The following is an 18,592-nucleotide window of genomic DNA, read 5'->3' as shown; positions in this document are numbered from 1 at the left end:
CTGCATTGCCGTATATAATAGCTGAGACCAAGGAGTGGGGTGGTGAAGACCATGTCAAATTAACAAGCCACTGAAATCGATTAGGCTGATGCAATCCCCGCAGAAATGGTGCTTTTGAAATTTCATAAAACACGCCCTGAATTAGGAGATCCAGAGCGCTTCCGGTCTGCACAAGCTTTACACATGTTTGGCCATTTGTATTTCTTATTTTGTTCTATCTGAATGGGGCAGTTCAGAAATTTATTTCACTTGGTCATGATTCTTTCTAGGAAAATGTGAGTTTAAATCTGATAATCTAGAAACCCATCCTGTATAACAGATTTTTGTTGAATATTTTTCTTCTGACACAGCAGGAGAAGTGCATAATCCAAATCGATATCACTTTATTTTATTTCAGAAGGTTTTTTTCCTCCTGAAAAAAGTATTTTTCAACTTTAAAGTCCTTAGGAGTTGTTTTTTTTGGGCATAATTTTATCTGCTCTGTCCCCAGTGGCTTTGAGATGTTCATAATTCCTCTCAGATGATGATCTTTTTTGGCTTTTAAAGATAACGAAAACATCTATAGTTTCACTTTGAAGCTCTTGAGAAAAAATTCCTGGGACCCTTATCATGTGGTAAATAAATTGAAAACAAAAAAGATAAATTCAGATTTGGATACAGGCTATCCATTAGACCCACTGATCATTTACTGCAGGATAAGGATCATTTACTGCAACTTCTGGTGGCCTAAACTCCGTCCATCACTGCTGCTGGTGTTTTAAAGAGACCCCTCTCCTCCTATGTGTTTCATCTGCACCCTGCTAATAGGTACATCGTATTGTGCCAGATGTGAGAGCATCTGAGATCCTTTACTTCCCTCACAAAACTTCATTCTTAGCAGACTCCAAAGATGTACAGACCTCCTTCCATACCACTGAGGGCTCTATACATTTTAGAAGCGCTGTTATAGACCGAGTAGTGTATTTCATTCAAGTCAGTTCCACTTGGGGTTGCTTTTTTTTTTTTCTGATTTATTTTTTTAACCTTGTACAAGATGATTGAGCCCGGTCATCTCTTCCACATCCATGAAACCTGAGAACCTCTCTTTAATTAAACCTCCTGAATGAGGACCACCCTCCTTCTCAACTCCAAATGTGCTACCACAGCAGATCTCCAAGGTCAGCCAGCAGCCAGGCCTGATTGGTTGGGCAGGGCTTCTGCACAGAGAGGACTGTCCTTCCAGGCTGGACAGTAAGGACCTGCGGCAGAGAGAGCCTTGGGTGAGAATCAGGTGTGCTGGGTTCCAGGAGAGGGCTTGGTGCAGGGATCCACCAGAAAGCGGGGCCAGCAGCCTTGGGTGGTCCTGGGAGGACCTGTAAAATCCCTCCCTGTCACTGGGAGATGGAGACACAGAGCACTCCTTCCAAGGGCACCACAAGGCACGGCCACCCTGTCTGCTGGACCTGAGCCTCAGGGGTGATTAGAGCTACAACAAGGCAAGGGGATAAACCATCTTGGGACTGCTTTTACTGCATCCTGTAAGTTTCGGTATGTTGTGTTTTCCTTTCTGTCTCAAGATATTTTTTTTAAATTCCCTGTTTGACCCAATGGTTGTTCAGGAGTGTGTTTCCACGTATTAGAGAATTTTTGTTTTCTTCCTGTTACTGATTTCTAGTTTCATTCCCTTGTGGTCAGAAAAGATGCTTGGAATCATTTCAGATGAATGGATAAAGACAATGTGGTCTATTCATACCCTGGAATATTATTCAGCCTTTAAAAAGAAGGAAATCCTGCCATTTGAGAACTGGTTGAACCTGGTGGGTATTATGCTAAGTGAAATAAGCCAGACAGAGAAAGACAAATACTGTATGATCTCACTAATATGTGGAATCTAAAAAAGTTAAACTCAGGAAAGCAGAGAATGGAACAGTGGTTGTCAGGGGCTGGGGGGCAGGGGATAATATTGGTGGAGGGGTACAAAGTGTCAGTTTTGCAGGATGACTAAGGTCGATTGTACAACAATATGACTATAATGAATAAGCCTGTATTACATACCTGAGATTCACTAAGACAGTTGCTCTTAAGTGTTCTCACCACCTCCACCAGCAAAAAACTATGTGAGATTGAGACAGGCTGGGACCTGGGGCACTTTGCTGAGGGCTTGGACCTGGACCAATGTCTCCTTGAGCAACAAAATACAAAGAAGAGACTGAAAACAACTGCATACATGTGCAGTTGGGGCAAATTATGAACAAGATACAAAAAGACCAAAAACCTAACCGCCATTTCTGGAGCGCCATTTTGGAGCAGAAACAGAGAACTTCACAGGATCCCTGCACACAGCACCCCCCGAGGGACAGGCTGACCACCTAAGCCACCTCTCCCACCTGACCCTGGGACCCGCCCCTACCTTCACCCCATTTAAGGAACCAGCCTGCCACCCCTCTTCAAGAAGCAAGCATGGGAACGTGTTACTTGTTTTCACTCCCTCGTGTTGTAGCACAAGTCCTGATAAAGACTTGCCTGAATTTCTCGTCTGCCCTATTATCAATTTCTATTGATTAAGGGGTCCAGGAACCCTGGTCGGTAACAAGGTGATGGATGTGTTAATTAGCTTGATTGTGGTCATCAGTTCACAATTATATATCAACATGTCACATTGTACACCTTAAGTATATACAACTTCTATCTGTCAATAATATCTCAGTAAGGCTAGGGAAAATGTGGAGCTTAATAAAATTTATATTGAATTTGGTGGCAGGGGTGTGGCAAGACAAAGGGAAAACAATGGGCACCTGGAGGAAAACAGCAGCCAGGAGTTAGAGCCCGCGATGCTTTCAGAACCACAAAGGGAGTCAAACCACAACCTACACAACAGGGAAAAGAGGAAAAAATATGAGCATTTAAAAAAAAATCAGATGCGAAAGAAAATACTTTCTGAACTAGGAAATATGGTTTTAAATTTAAAATGATTTGGAGGAGAGGATGGAGACCTGGAAAACCAAATGGAAGAGAATGCAAAGCCCAAAGCGAAAACAGGAAACAGAAATTGTGCAGGGAAAACCCAGAGCTCAGGAGGAGAGAGACCCGGGAGATGTCATATGGGAATAATACAAAACCTAGAAGGAAAAAAGCAACACATGGAGAAGAAGCCATAATTTTAAAACAAGAAAGAAATTTTTCCGTGGTTTGAAGAAAGACTTGGGTTTGAAAGGGCTCATGGAGTTCCAGGCAGGGATGATGGAAAAAAACAGACATCTAGGCATAGCCTGAGAAGATTCCTGAATTTCATGATTAAAGGGAAAACTCTTATGAGCTTCCCAAATGAGAGAACAAGTTAAGAGACTCAGACCTAAACCACACAACATCTCATTTGCAAAGTTAGAAAAGGAGAAAGCATCCTGTGCCAGCCAAGGTGCCCTTCACGCCCCCGGGATGGACAAAGCGCAGCAAAGGGCAAAACTCCCAAGAATTTCCCCATACGAGGAAGACGCCCAAGAGAGGAATCTAAGCAGGTAATAAATGAGTCCGTTTGGAGACAAGAGAGGTGAAAGAAAAGAGGAAGCCATCCAAAGTAGCTGAGAACCTACCAATTTATGTGTTGTTAGCGCCAAATGGATAATGATAGATGAGATGGAATTTGTAGTATAAGCAGTAAATTTGTTTTAAAAACACATACAGAGGAGAGATGCGATAAGACCTATTGCTAGCCTATAACAGAAAGTTCTCAATTATCTTGGCAAAAGGCAGGAATTGAGGAGGGGGAAAGGGTAAGCAAAACATTTAACATTTTTCTTGTTGGGTGGGGGAAAAGGAAGGAGGAAAAAGAGACCCTGAATGGGAGGAATTGATGGGTACCTTCCTGACATGTAATAGAAAGGGTTTTTTAAATTATTATGAAAAGCAGAAAAGGGGAGGTCAGCACTAGTGGAGACAACATATAGTAAAGCTTCCAAAATGAGAGGGAAAAAGAGGAAAGACCAGCATCATTGTCAATTGTTCCATCCTTTCTTTTTTTTTATTAAAAAAAAACTTTTATTATGGAAACTTCTAAACACACACTACAAGCAAGGGACTAACACAAGAAATCTCTGTGGACCCAGCTCCGGGGTTCATTACTCATTTTTTTTAAATCTGGGGAAATATTGTCACAAATCCTGCACCATTTCAGTTTTTATTTTTCCCAGCGATTGACTTAGAATGTGCACATGTTGGTAGAAATTGGTACTCCTCTCCACTGATGAAAAGATGTTTTTTCCTCCTTTCGTTCTTATTCTGATCTCCAGCAACTCCAAAAATACACCATCAGAAAAAGATTCACAAGGCACGGTCTTTTCCTGGTAAACATTTTAGATTCTTCAAGATTGACTTTTTTATGGTAGACAACTGGCAAAAATCACAAAATGCTAAATCTCTCTGATTACCAAAACTCTTAAAAATCCCATAATTGGCACAAAACTTGGGTTTTTTTCGTTTGCTGGCTTTTTGTTTTTGCATGGGCTACATTAACCAGCATTTACCTTCATTCAGTAAGTGACACCTGGCTTGGAATGCTATCATGAGATTTTGGTGCCAGGTGTTAATGATTCCAAAAAACTGTACCATCACTGAACTCCCTGAATAGCCTCCAAATCCTTGGTGGAAAAATGACAACAGACTGTATTTAAATAATCACAATTACTAAAAAAGAAACCACAGCCAACCTTGGTCAAGATGTCAAAAACTGAAGAAGAGTTAGAAAGGTTTGGAAGCAATGAGCCAGACAAGCCAGGCGGGTGGGCAGACTGGCTGGCTCTCCCCAGGTCAGAGTGCAGACATCTCCCACCTCCTCCTAGGAATGCCACCTGCCTGGTCCTTGGATGTCTAAATTCAGAGCCCTCAAGGTTGGGGAAAACCACTTTTTCTGTTGCTGACACTTAGTGTTCTGGATATAATGGGCAATCATGGCTCTTCCTTAGGGAAGGAGAGGGAGGAGGTTTGGGGAGGGAGAGGGCAGTCTGGTGCACAGGCAGCCTGGAGAGACTGCGGGGAGAGGAAAAGTATGTGGAGACAAGAACCCGGAGCAGAAAGGGTGAGCTGTGGTGGAGCAGTTGCCTGGGAACTGGGAGGACTCTGGGCCTCAGCCTGCTGCCTCAGATAGAACCTCATGACTGCTTTCTGGGAGGAGTGAGGTCACCAGGGCCAGTGATTGGCCACTTCCCTGTGGTCCCCACAGGAATCCTGGCATCCCTGGAATGGTGTGTGGGGGTTGGGCCTCCTCACCTTGCACTAGAGGACCACACCAAGCTCACCCAGCCCCCTACCCCAGCTGGGAAGGGGCAGTGGAGAAACGGGATACCCAACTTCATGCATATCCTGGACATCCATCTCCTCCAGGGTAATTCCAGGCACCTCCAAGTCAACGTGACTTCCCTCCACACTTGTGTCTCCCCTCGTCCCTTGTTGCAGCAAAAAGGACCCCCAAGCTGGAAACCAGGTGTCATCCTGGAGCCCCTCCAAAGTCACCAAGCCTCACCAGTTCTCCTAATCTTCCTTACCGCTTTCTACTCCCTTCCATGCCCACCTTCGCCGCAGCAGTTCGGGGCTGCACCCTGGGCGCCAGCACCGCCTCCTGACCAGCACTGCTGCCCCTTTCCCTGTCCCGCTCCCATCACCCGCCCAGGGACTCCATGGCAGGTAGCTGAGGGGACAGAAGGAGGCAAGGGAGGAGGAGGTGTGAGGGGAGGGGGGCTGCGATTGCAGATGCGTTCAGTAATTGCTGAACAACGTGGGCAGGGATGAGGCACAACGGGGGAGGAGGGTCCCCTAATCCCAGCACAGCCCCTGGGGTGGGGGAGGGAAGGGAGGGATCAAGTCCCACCGTGGGAGCCTCCTGCCTGCCCTTTCCCAAAGGAACTGGGGCTGCCCGCCAACACCAGCATAGCCAGGAATGTGGGAGCCCCTGGCTGCAGAGGCTCAACCTAGGGAAGATCCCATTGGTCACATGGTGGGTGGCAACAGCAGGTGGGTGGGCTGCTCTGTCTGGGGGTCAGAGCGGTCAGGCCCTGGCTGGAAGCTGTTTGAATAGATGCCAAATATACTGTCTAGAGCTAAGTGTGAATCAGGCAGGGACACAGAGCCTGGGACCCCGCCAGGGTGCAGGCCCATGATTTTGACCTTGGCCCTGACCCATCTCTGCAGCCAGCTCATGTAAGTCTGGCAGCTCTCCTTCCAAATGCCTGTCCTTTCTCATCCTCAGTATCTCTTGCCTGGAACACCAACTTCCCCAGTGCACCCTCCTCATGGCTATAAGAGGGACCCACGGTTCATCCATTCAGCAAACCAAGGGAGGAGGTGGCCCCTGCATCAAGGACTGTCAGTCAGGAGGGGAGGTCAACGCAGAAAGACAACAGTGGCACGCAGGAAGTGGCAGGTGAGTGGATTCACTGGGCGAAAACCAAGTGTCTTCCTGCACGTGCCCCCCAGGTCCTCAGCTTCCCCATTTCAGAAACACCCCCTCATAAGAGAGTTCCACTGGCACTGGGCACTGGGGTAGGGCCCCCACCAGGGGTTCTCTTGCCCCTCTCCCCTCCCCAGACCCTTTATCGACCTCTCCTGGGGTTTCTCCCAACTCTCAGCCACCTCTGTCCCCAGCCCCCGGTGCCTTGAGCACAGAGCCTGGGGCCTAGCTGTCCATGCTTCCAGCAGGCGGCGGGTACCCAGCCAGCCATCCGGGGAATTAGGGAATTAAGGCAGAGCAGGTCTAGGTAAGGGCAGTGTCTGGGTGGAGGTCAGGCTCTGCCTATCCAAGCGTGAGTTTTCCATGGCAACGAGCACCCCTCTCCCCAGCTTCCCACCCAGTGAGGGCCCCCCCGACTCGGCCTGGCTTAGCCGCGCTTTACGCACCCACCCATCCCACGCCTGCCTCCTCTGACACCAGCGGTAATCCTGTGTGGTTTTTACTCTGGTGCCCATGAATAGAAGAGAGAGGAAGGCAGGCTAGTCCTTCTCCGGGCCTTGCATCCACCCCTCTGGCGGGAGCAGCTCCCCGGGCCGCCTGCTGGAACCAGGCCAGCCTGTGCCACCCACTCTGTCAGCGCCTGCTTTCCCTGAGCCTCCTGCTCAGGGCGGCCTGGCTGTGGCTGCTCTGTAGCCGGCAGGGGAGTGCAGACCTCGGCCCTGTGCAGTTCATGACACCCACCTCTCTCCCCACATCTGACTACACGTGGTCGCCCAGCCCCATCCTAATGTTTTGTCTGACGTTTTGTCTGACGTTTTTTCTGCCTGGCATCTTCCAGAATCCTTCCCACACCCACTGCCTGCACAGCAACCACAAGGCCTGTCAGCTCTCTGTCCTGAGAGTCCCTGGGTTTCACCCCCTCCATCCCCCCACCTCCCTCCCCATCCCTGTCAGCCTGTGGCATGGTGGCCCCCTCCCTGGCTCCCAGCAGTGGCAGCCAAGGGACATTTTTGGAGATAGTTCTGCATGTGTCGTTCTCCTGCTGTAAAGTCCAGACTCCTCAGTAGGGTATTAAGGCCCCTCTTTTCTGGCCCCTTCCAATCTCTCTTGGGGCCGGGCCCCTGCCGGAGCTCTGCAGGGTTCCCCAGACCCACAGGCTGCCCCCAGGCCTGGCACAGGCTATGCCGGCCACATGGATGTTTTTTCCCCGGACGGCTAGACTCTGGGGGTGCCTGTCTGGGGAGGCGGTTCTGATCCTTTCTCCCAGTCCCGGTTACTTCGTCTGCCTCCCTGTGGTCTTTGACCATAATGAGTATCACGTTCATTATCCCTCTCTGTTTTTTTTTGTTTTTGTGTGTGTGTGTTTTTTTAATGGAGGTACTGGGGATTGAACCCAGGATCTCGCACATGCTTAGCATGTGCTCTACCCCTGAGCTCTACCCTGCCCCCCATTATCCCTCTCTGACTGCAGGGGTGGGTCAGGTTTCCCAGAAGCAGAGCAGGAAATAAGGATTCAGGAACATGTGATTTAATTTACTTATGTATTTATTTCTTAATTGAAGTATACTCGGGTTACAATGTTGTGTTAATTTCTGATGTACAGTATAGTGATTCAGTTCTACATATATATTCGTTTATATGTTCCTTTTCATTTTTTTCATTATAGGCTACTACAAGGTATTGAATATAAGGAGCATGTGATTTATTAAGGAAGGGCTCTCAGGAGGGAGGGAAGCAGGAGAGGGAAGGGCCAGAGCAAGAACAGGATCTCAGGTGGAGTCTAGATGTGGCCTGATGAGGGGCGGGGCACTGGGATTTACCTGCTCTGCTGAGCTGTCCCCTTGAGGTGAGGAGGCCAGCCAATTGCATCCCTGTGTCAGCCAGCCATTGGCTGTGGGATGGGAGCGTTTGGAACTTCCCAAGGGAGGGGGCTCTCATCAGCCAAGGACTGTTTGCAGGAGGGCAGCTGTGGGCATTAGTGGGGGGAGGGGGGTGAGTACATTGCCCAGGTGAAGGGCGTCTGGCAGGGTACCGCCAGTATCCACCACACCCCCTGTCAAGTGGGACCTTTGACAGATTCTGAATGAGTGAGGAGTATGTAGACTCTTGGCTTGTGCAGCCCTGACCTTCCCTAAGCCCGTAGCTAAGCTGTTGCCTTTGAAAGTCCTATATTTCAGTGAGTGAAAGAAGCCCAGGCATCTATGGCCCAAGGAAGGGCTGAGACCGGCCGCAGGTGTAGCTTACATGCCCGGCCGTGCCAATGGGACCTAATGTTCTCAATTAGTCCTTGTGGTTGACCATTTTACACGAGAAGACAGAGGCCCAGAGGGGTGAAGTGACTCCACGAAGGTCATGCAACATGTGAGTGGAGGTCTAATCAACTCCCCATCTGGTTCCTTCCCCCCGTGTGTAAATGGCCTTGGAGCAGAGCCCCTCCCAAACCCATAAAAGACTAGCAAGTCCTGGATCATCTCTCTGTCCCACAGCCAGGCTCAGCTAAACTCAGGGTCCCTCAGGGCCACATCTGGCATTTGCAATGACAGGAGGCCCTTGTATGTATTTTGCATATGATTTGCATAATAATCGCATCTGGTTTGCATGTGTCCATGCTGAGGGCTTGTCAACGCTGCACAATTTATAAGTTATGTCTAAGTAACTCTCATTCAATGGAAGTCCATCATCCGGGCTTTACAGAGTCCAATTTCCTTGATTTCTGGACTCCCTCCCAGGCCCTCACCTTGGGGCTGCACATCTACCCACCCTAGTGTCCTGGAGAAGCCACACTACTGCCCAGGGGGAAGGGGTCACTCCAGATCTCTGCCCCAGGAACTTGTGTGGATCTGACAGTAACTTCTTTTGATGGTGTGGGTGAAATCAAAGTGCCAGTTGGGCTTTGAGCACGCTGGTGCTTCTGTTGAGGAGCGAGTGGGCCCGGGCAGAGCCTTGCTACACAGCACTTCCAGAGGGGCCCTGTGTGCAGGGAGGCTGAGCTGTGCCAGGTACCTCCAAGGGGTACACGTCTCCCAGTGGCAGGGGCTCATCTGCAACAGGAAGGGCTTGTGCCAGAGAGCTAGCAGCTTCTATTTCTATGTCTATTTCTGTCTCTTTGGGGGAAATACAGTCCATAAAACTTTGAGAGGCTCTCAACAGTCTCAAGGGGTAGGGCCTGGATCAAAAAGGAGAGCATATGTTAGGCGTGGTGGATGGAGCCTGGAGCAGATAGAGGAACAGCCTCTGATTCTGAGAAGTGCATGGAGGCAGGGAAGGGCTATTGCAGGTAAGCAGGATGCCAGACACCAGAGCCACGTGTGAACTCACCACCAGGCAAGCCTGCCTCTCTGCAGCTTCCTGGGACCCGTTCTCTCATCTTTGCTCGCAGGAGCCAGTTCTTTCCTTCTGCCCCAGGGAGCCCACGGAGGAGGGAGGGAACTCCAGGGTGCAGCGAAGGTGCCCACTCATGTCCCCCCACCGGACCCTACATGCAAGACTTTATATCCATCCTGTCTAGGGTTGTTGTCCTGATGGCATCCTCCATTCTTCATGGAGAGAGGTGGCACATCTGTCACCACGGGCTAATGAAAGTTAGGAAAATACACTTCTGTGTGTGTATGGAAGTGGAGGGGGGTGGGTCTGGATGTGGCCGTGCATGTCCTGTGAACGGAAAGCATGATCCTGTGTGTGGCCCCTCAGTCCGCCTCCATCCAGGTGTGGAAACCCCAGCCTGAGTAGGGGGAGGACTTGACTGTCTGCCTTCCTGCCTTGCCTCTAGCCTCCCTAGGTTTCCTGTCTGGCAGATGCGAACTGGCCTCATCATCTGTGGGGGAGACCCCAGCCTCTGGCTGGATACAGCCAAGACCCTGAGCATCTCCCCCACCCACGTCCTCCTACCAGGATGGGGCCCCAGTGCTGGCTCCCAACACTGTTCCAATCAGAAGAGGGAGCATGATGGCAGCCACCTGGGGAAGGGGAAGGGGGAAGCTGGGTCCCTCTCTCCTTTCAGCTCTTTGTTATGTAGGCTCTTCCAAGTTCAGACAGAGTCCAGCCTCCTCTCTCATCTTGTGGGTCCCACATCTGGGCTGGGGAAGGGAGTGAGAAGAAAGGACGGGACCCCTTGGAAAAGGATCACAGCTTCTGGGGCGGGGAGGGGAGAGCCGACTGGGCAGTGCTGCCAGGCAGTCAGAACCCAGCCTAGGATGAAAAGCCAGGCTCTGTTCATTTTCACTCAGATGTCTCTCACTTTCTGAGAAGTGGAAATTTAGTGGCTACAAGATGGTGTTATGGATGCTGTGTATGTTACCCAGCGAGATAGACATCTTTGTTGGATGGAGCACATTTGGTGGATTTGTGGCAGAGGATGAAAGTCTGTCTTAGCATCATTTGCTGGGATCAGAAACCCATTCAAGCTAGCTCAAGTGAAGTGGGTCACTGGAAGCAGACAGGGGAAGCCAGTCACCAAATGGCAACTCAACACACTTTTCCCTGAGTACACAGCCCTCCACTCTGCCCCCCTCTCCTCCTGCAAGCTTTCTTCCTTAGCTTCCCCACAATTCCTGCAGAGCTGTGGCTACAGTGTACCCCAGTCTGTCCTCTCACTATCCCTCAGGGACCCCATAGTGGGTTGAGTGATGCCACACCCCCCAATTTATGTGCACCTAGAACCTTAGAATGCGACTTTATTTGGAAATAGAGTCTTTGCAGATGTAATTACTTAAGATGAGGTCATACTGGATTAGACCAGGCCTTAAATTCAGTAACAGGTATCTTCGTAAGACGAGAAGACCCAGGGACACACAGAGAGACAAAGGCCATGTAAAGAAAGCCATGTAGAGACACAAGAGAGAAGGTCACATGAAGCCAGAAGTGGACACTGGGAGATGCAGCTCCAAGGCAAAGAGTGACAAGGATTCCAGGAGCCACCAGAAGCTGGAAGAGGCAAGGAAGGATTCTTCCCTAGAGGTGAGCATGGCCCTGCTGACACCTAGATTTCAGATGTCGTAGGATTGTGGGAGAATAAATTTTTTTTTAAGAGTAACTCATTTATTTAGGTTTTTTTGGTGGGGGTGGTAACTAGGTTTATTTATTTCTTTATTTTTAGGGGTGGTGCTGGGGATTGAACCCAGGACCTTGTGCATGCTAAGCATGTGCCCTACTGCTTGAGCCATACCCTCCCCTCTTAATGTCTGTTGTTTTAAGCCACCAAATTTGTGATAATTCATTACAGCAGCCCTGGGAAACACATACAGCCTCCACCTGGATCCCGATCACCCTCAGCCTCTGCATTCCAATCCGAAAGCCCAGGAGAGAGAACTGTTGGCCTGCCCCATCAGGGCCTACCAGCCAGCATGGCTGGGAGAGGGCAGGGGCACATATTGGGGTTTCAGAGCTGCCCCATCCAGCGCTCTTGAGAGCATCTCTTTTCCCAAAAGGTGTGAGTTCACATCTCAGAGAGCGTTTGGAAGGAGGCCTCTCCAGGTGTGCCTCAGACTTCTCTGCCTCCCACACACCTATCAGCTACTTGGGGAAAGACACAGAAGGCTGTGGTCATCCCTGTGACTGAGACAAAGCCAGGAAGAAGCGGCACTCTGCTGACACAGTCAGGATTCCAAAGGCTTTCTGCAACTTAGAAAGCCAACAAGATGATGGTGAATGAGGATGACTGTCAATCCTTATTCTTGGGTTCCGGGAATCAATTTCACAAAGGAAATATGAAGGCAGCCTGACTTAACAGCAGCACCTTGTGAGAAAGACCTAAAGGTTTTCTTTGACTGGACACTGACAATGAGCCAGTGCTGTGGTCCAGCGGGCTAAGAGCTTTAGTTGCACAAAGATGCAGCTGGAGAAGTGACTGGAGTTTGGAACTCGGTGCTGCTGAGACCTGAGAGAGAGAGAGAGATAAGATGGACTCCACCAGGAAACCAGAAGGACAGCCTGGCCACTGGATTGGGTTGCAGAGGGTTAGCGAGCAGGGAGGCCTTAAGATGCCCAGGGGAGGGGTCAGCAGAGTTATCAGATGTCCTGGGCGACTCTGGAGTGACGCTGCCAGGAGGCAGGGCTAGCCAACAGGGACGGTCTGGGGCATATTCCAAGGAGGTGACTGCGGAGGTGTTCCCCAAACACAGTCATCTCAGCTCCAGAGCCCTGGACCTCGGTTCCTGGGCGCACACGGGCTTTTAAGACCAGTGTGTCCCGCGAGTGGGCGGTTCTTAGCCCCGCGCCCCGGACCGCCCCGGGGGTCTGGCTCTGCTTCCCGCCGGGTGCACGCGGGCGACCGCAGTGGATGGGTGCGTTTGGGGGCCATCGCGGGACGCCTGCGCTCCTGCCACCCCGGGGCTGCGCCCTTCTTAACCTCTCGCTACCGGGCGGCCCCTCGGGCGTCAGCTTGGAACTGGGGCGGGGGGCTGGCGGCGGAGTGGGGGCCGGCGGAGGAGAGCGACGCGGCCCCAAGTTTATGCTAATCCGTGAAGAGCCCGCCTCCCGCCTCCCCTCGGCGGCCCCAGCCGCGAGCAGCGCCGGCCACTCGGCGGGACGCAGCCACCGAGAAGCGCCAGGCGGCCGGGCCAGCGAGCTCCGGGGGCTGCGACCGGCGGCGGGACCCCGGCGGGCGAGCGGCGGGTGGACACCCGGCGGGGGCCCCGCGCGGGGCCAGGTGGAGACCCGGGGGCCGCGATGGGCCGCCGCCGCCTGCCGGTCTGGCTGTGCGCCGTCGCGGCGCTGCTCTCGGGGGCGCAGGCCAAGGGCACCCCGCTCCTCGCTCGGCCCGCGCCGCCCGGTGCCTCCCGCTACAGCCTCTACACGACGGGATGGCGCCCGCGGCTGCGCCCGGGGCCGCACAAGTAAGCGCGGGCCGCGCCGCGGGCGGGAAGCGGGAGGGATGGGCCCGGGCGGCGCTCCCACCTGCCTCGGCCGCGCGCGGGGGCGCCGGGCATCCGAGGCCGAGCCCCGACGCGGGCGGGCGCCTCACTCTGCTAGGGGCTGCGGGGCTGGCAAAGGAAAATAAGCCGAGGGGCCCTGGCGCGGTGGCTGGGATCCTGGCAGTGCCCGCGGAAACCTTTCCAGAGAAGTAACATTTTCCAGCTGCGCTGTGTGCAGATTCCGGGTGCAGCGGACCAGGTGGAGGGCGGAGGGTGGGGGGAGCGGTCCACGCACGGAGCACGCCGGGCTACCTCCTATCCCGCTCCAGGGCCTCCCATCTCTCCCGCCAGGTAGGAGATGGAGCCGAGCTCCCCGCGGCTCGCCTCATCCCGCAGTCAGCCTGGGCCCCGTAACCCCTTGGGAGCCCCAGCGTGGCCCCACCTGGTGTGGGCTCCTGGGTCCCGGGCCCGTGTTGTGGCTCCAGAGTCCCAACAGCATTCCACAGGTTGTCGCCTTATGCCAGGCAGCTGCCTCCCCAGCCCTTGTGAAAGGGGCTGCTGCCCCTCCCCTGCCTCAGCTTCTGGTCTTTAGTAGCTTCAGGTGAGTTAGGGGCTTTGCTTGGGGTACTAGCTGAATTTGAGGTAGTATAGAAGGAGTGTACGCAGCCCTGGCTGACAGTAGGCCTGGGCACATCAGAACCAGCTTCCTGGAGGAGGTGGTACAAAAAGTGATCTGAGAATGAGGAACCAGTAGCAAAGGCGGGGGTCTGAAAACTACAAGGTGAGATGTATTTCCCCAGGAGTCAGTCAGGGGAGGGTAGATGAGAAGTGTGGTCTCAAAGGCACTAAGTTGGGATCTTAGGAGCTTCAATGCCAAGATAAGGAGTTGGGAGGCACTGTAGGAGTTGGAGGAAGGTGGGGCATCTAGGGTGGGTTTTTCCAGGCAAGGAGGGCAGCTGCACTGGGCTTCTGGTTCAGTCCAGCACTTACTTAGCCAAGTGACCACCCTACTGGGGAGGCTGGGATTGGAGACACCAGCAGTGGGGCTGGACCCCAGTCCAAGGGCCCTGGCTCCCAGGAACAAGGAGAAGGGGCAGAGGAGAGATGGGAGTCTCGTCTCCTGCCAAGGCCCACAGCTGGAGAAGGGAAAGAGTAGAAGCCTCAGTGGGCCTGGCACAGGCCAGATATTCCAAGGATGCCATTTCTCCCTGCAGGGCCCTCTGTGCCTACGTTGTGCACAGGAACGTGTCCTGTGTCCTACAGGAGGGAGCAGAGAGCTATGTAAAGGCTGAATACCGGCAGTGCGGATGGGGGCCCAAGTGCCCCGGGACGGTCATGTGAGTGCATTCCCATTCCACCCACTTGGGAGTCCTGGGAGCAGCAGCCAGTTCCACAAGGGCTACAACTCCTTGGACTCCAAAGAACCTACCCCTAAACCCACACAGGCCAGATGGAGGGCGCCAGGGAGGAGCTGGGGCAGGCTCAGGTTGGAGCCCCCAGGGGGACTCAGGGGAGGGTTCCCAGGGGAGAAGCAGCACAAGACAAAGCAGCAGCAGAAGCAAAGGTGGGGGTGGGGACAGGGGAGAGCAGAGGGTCACACTGGCAATGGTTGAGCCCAAAGGGGGCCCTGGCTAGACCCAGAGAGGGTTGTGGTGACTGTGGAGAAGGCAGGTCAAGGGTGAGAGGACAGAAGGGAGAGAAGCCAGGTTGCAGGGGCTTTGGCCAGACAGGTCGGGCCGTGTGAGGACTTGTAGTATTGCGCGCAGGTGTGATGCATAGGTCTGTACTTGGAAACATTCAAACACATGTCTGAAAACAGACTTGTTTGCTCCCATGTGTTAGTGGGTAAACAGACACACGGCTGAACAGATGGGAGAGTGCCCATGGTGAGCGCTGCCCCAGCCTTCCCGGCTGAGCTCAAAATTAGAGGTGCTATGCGAGGAGGGTAGAGTGCATGCTTAGCATGCACGAGGTCCTGGGTTCAATCCCTAATGCCTCCATTAAACAAACAAACAAACAAACAAACAAACCTAACTAGGCCCCCTACCCCTCTAAAAAATCAGAGGTGCCATGCGTCCAGCCTCTGGGACCAGAGCTGAATTCCCAGAGTAGGCCGGGAAGGAGAGGAAAGAAGTAAGTGGCCCCTAGGTGGGGAGTGGTCCCCAGGCAGCGCGAAAGGCCGCCCGCCCCGGTGCAGTACCCCTCACCCAGAGGGCAGGGGCTGGGGTTCTATCTGAATTTTTCAAGGTACCACCCAAAAGCCAGAGTGGAATTTCTGATGGCAATAGGAGCTAAAGGGGGTCCAAGTGGTCTTGGGAGCCTTGGGGATAAATTCCTGCTAGCTTTTTCTCCAAGCAAACAGGATGGGGCAGGGCTTCTACCTGTCTGCTCCTCTAACCCAGCTCTGAGCCTCTGCAAGGCTTGCTTTCACCCTACCACCCTCACCTTAAGCGTAGAAAAAGCAAAAATGCTGGCAGTGTAGCAAAGGTGGGAGACTTCTAGACCTTCTGCCTGCCAGTGTCTGTGAGTGGCCCCAAACACCAACAAGGGGGCAGGGTCACCTGCCAGGAGGCAGGAGCCTCAGCCCACAGGTACAGAGCCTCTCCCCATCCTTGCCCCAGGTACCGCACGGTGTTCAGACCCAAATACAAGGTGGGCTACAAGACAGTGACAGACCTCGCCTGGCGTTGCTGCCCCGGCCTCACTGGAGAAGGCTGCCCCGAGCACCTCACAGACCACGGGGCCACCCCACCTCGGCCAGAGCCTGAGCCCCAGATTCCCTCAGGGCAGGTGGGCTCAGGCCCCAGGCCCCTTCCTTCTAGCAGAGCAGCCCCCATCCCCCACGGTGAGTCTGCCCACGGAGACCCTACCAACATGATGGAGTTTCTGGGAACCGATGCAGGCTGGCTGAGCTCCGGCAGGGCTGGGGAGGGTGCATCTCATGCTGGATGTGAGGGTGAGCCCTCAGAGCCCCCTCTCACAGCTGGGGGAGCTATGCCCAGCAAGGTGGGCTTAGAACAGAAGATCTCTCGGGTGGTCCAGCAACAGGACAAGCTGAGAGACAGGCCAGTGATGCCCCTGGGGTTCTCTCTTCTTTTCCAGGAAGGAAAGGCCCAGGGCTGTTTGGTGAACGGCTAGAACGTCTCGAAGGTGATGTCCAGCGTCTAGCACAAGCATATGGTACCCTCAGTGGCCTGGTGGCCAGCCACAAAGACCCCAACAGGATGACCAGTGGCCCCAGGGCTCCTGCCACCCCTGTGGGCTTCGGGGTCATCCCCGAGGGGTTTGTCAATCCTGGAGACCGAGCTGGAGGACCGCTCACACCACCCTTAGACGAGATCTTGAGCAAGGTTACAGAGGTGAGCAACACACTCCGGACCAAGGTACAGCTGTTGGACGAGGTACATGGGCTGGCCCTCGGCCACGAGGCCCACCTACAGCGGCTGCGGGAGGCCCCCCCATCTCCACTCACCTCCCTGGCGCTGCTGGATGAATATGTGGACCGACGTCTGCACCGACTCTGGGGGAGCCTGCTGGATGGTTTCGAGCAGAAGCTGCAGAGCGTCCAGAGTGTGTGCGACCTGCGGGTGCAGGAGGTGCGGCAGCAGTGTGAGGAGGGCCAGGCGGCCAGCCGGAGGCTGCACCAGAGCCTGGATGGCCGGGAGCTGGCCCTTCGCCGGGAGCTCTCACAGCTGGGTACCCGGCTGCAGGGCCTGAGTGTGGCTGGCGGGGGCAGCTGCTGTGGCCAGCTGGCCTTGATCAGTGCCCGCCTAGACAGCCTCGAGAAGAACCTGCAGGCAGTGTCCAAGGCCCAAAGGGGCCACAGCCCCCCTGATGGGGATGACCTCACACGGCTCTCAGCTGCCATGCTTGAGGGGGGTGTGGATGGGCTGCTGGACGGCTTGGAGATGGTCAATGGGACAGAGGGCGGAGCCCAGGGCTGCTGTCTGGGGATGGGGGAGGAGGGCTGGGGGGTGCGCGGCTTCCACACCATGCTAGAAGAGCGTGTGCAGAGACTGGAGGAACGCTTGGTGACACTAGCTGGGGAGCTGAACCATGACAGCGCCCCTTCAGGTAGGCCGGCTCGACCCCTCGTACAGACGGAGCTGGCTGTGCTAGAACAACGGCTGGTTTCGCTGGAGACCTCGTGCACCCCCAGCACCACCTCGGCCATCCTGGACAATCTTGTGGCCGAGGTGAAGGTCTGGCAGAGCCGGAGCGAGGCCCTCCTACGCCAGGTGGCCAGCCACGCAGCCCTCCTCCGGCAGCTCAACGGCACCGTGGCTGACGTCCAGGGACAGCTGGCAGAAGCGACGGGTAGCTCCCTCCAAGGCGAGATCACCCTGCTTAAGGTCAATCTGAACTCTGTGAGCAAGTCACTCACAGGCCTCAGCGACTCTGTCAGCCAGTATTCTGATGCCTTCTTGGCCGCCAACATATCCCTGGATGAGCGGGAACGTAAGGTGGAGGCCGAGGTCCATGCCATCCAGGACCAGGTCAGCAGCCAAGGCTCGCAGCTTCGGGCCGGTCACCGGCAGGTCCTGAGTCTGCGAGGGGAGCTGGAGCGACTCAAGGCCAGTGTGGCCGACGTGGCTGGTGGGCTGAGCCGCTGCCAGGACACGGCCCAGGAACTCCAGCACGCAGTGGGCCACTTCAACCAGAGGGTGGCCCAGGTGGAAGGCACCTGCGGGAAGCTGGGCCTGCACGCTGCAGGCCTGGGCCGCCTGCCTGCCGAGTCACTGGGACCCAGGGAGGGCCTGTGGAGCCACATGGACCAGCTGAATCGCACACTGGCCCAGCACACAAAGGACATCGCCCGCCTCCGGGATGACCTGTTGGACTGCCGGGCCCAGCTGGCTGAACAGGTGCGGCCAGGGCAGGCCAACTAGGTGGGCTGGACAGGACCCAACCCCCAGATCCCGTTAACCCTGGGGACCCTCCCCCAGAGCCCAGCCTTGCCCAGCAGTGCCTCCCCACCTCCCCTGGCCAGCGTGGATGCCATTCCAGAGGGCCCTGAAGGAACAGTCTTGTTCCAGCACCACCTGACCAGGCGCCAACATCCACGCTCATTGCTGTGCCAACTCGACAGTTCAGGAGAGTGATCAAGGTCAGCACGTCACCCTGAAGGCCGGGGTGGCCCCAAGACACCTCACAACCTATTCTGCAAATCGTTCTTCTGCAGACATACCAGTTGGCACCCAGGTAGAGACCCTCAGGTCCCTTCTCAGCGGCCTGTCCACATCTCCCTTTGCCCACGGACAACAGTCCCAAGCCTGTGGAGGCTTCTGGTCCCCCTGTCTCCTTGGCTTTTCTTCTCAGCCAT

The 18,592-nt window shown here is 54.3% G+C and overlaps 1 protein-coding gene across 6 annotated transcripts; it reads left to right on the top strand.

The window, feature by feature from the left end:
* The first annotated feature begins 6,340 nt into the window (after nucleotides 1-6,340).
* EMILIN3 (elastin microfibril interfacer 3) lies at nucleotides 6,341-18,579 on the top strand. 6 transcript variants are annotated; one of them, XM_072944232.1, is made up of 6 exons: nucleotides 6,341-6,391; nucleotides 11,170-13,251; nucleotides 13,621-13,870; nucleotides 14,484-14,606; nucleotides 15,891-16,114; nucleotides 16,372-18,579. In XM_072944232.1, exons 2-6 carry the CDS (start codon nucleotides 12,696-12,698, stop codon nucleotides 18,156-18,158), a joined length of 2,940 nt encoding a protein of 979 aa, XP_072800333.1. In that variant the 5' UTR covers nucleotides 6,341-6,391; nucleotides 11,170-12,695; the 3' UTR covers nucleotides 18,159-18,579. The 6 variants fall into 6 exon arrangements, with proteins under 6 accessions (XP_072800333.1, XP_072800332.1, XP_072800334.1 ...); XM_072944231.1 differs by lacking the exon at nucleotides 6,341-6,391 and having other exon boundaries at nucleotides 7,981-13,251; XM_072944234.1 differs by lacking the exons at nucleotides 6,341-6,391; nucleotides 13,621-13,870 and having other exon boundaries at nucleotides 7,983-11,374.
* Nucleotides 18,580-18,592: the final 13 nt, after the last annotated feature.

This window comes from Vicugna pacos, chromosome 19, assembly GCF_048564905.1.
Source record: "Vicugna pacos chromosome 19, VicPac4, whole genome shotgun sequence".
Classification (NCBI taxonomy): Eukaryota; Metazoa; Chordata; class Mammalia; order Artiodactyla; family Camelidae; genus Vicugna; species Vicugna pacos.
Note: the sequence above shows the minus strand (reverse complement) of the source record. Positions and strands in the feature narration are given on the sequence as shown.

What these genes read in the sequence shown, in the direction of transcription:
- EMILIN3 (XM_072944232.1), top strand. Translation starts at nt 12,696, where the DNA reads ATGGGTGCGTTTGGGGGCCATCGCGGGACGCCTGCGCTCCTGCCACCC. An exon ending in CTGCGCCCGGGGCCGCACAA is followed by an intron (nt 13,252 to 13,620) that starts GTAAGCGCGGGC and finishes CTCTCCCGCCAG; the next exon opens with GTAGGAGATGGAGCCGAGCT. An exon ending in AAGTGCCCCGGGACGGTCAT is followed by an intron (nt 14,607 to 15,890) that starts GTGAGTGCATTC and finishes TCCTTGCCCCAG; the next exon opens with GTACCGCACGGTGTTCAGAC.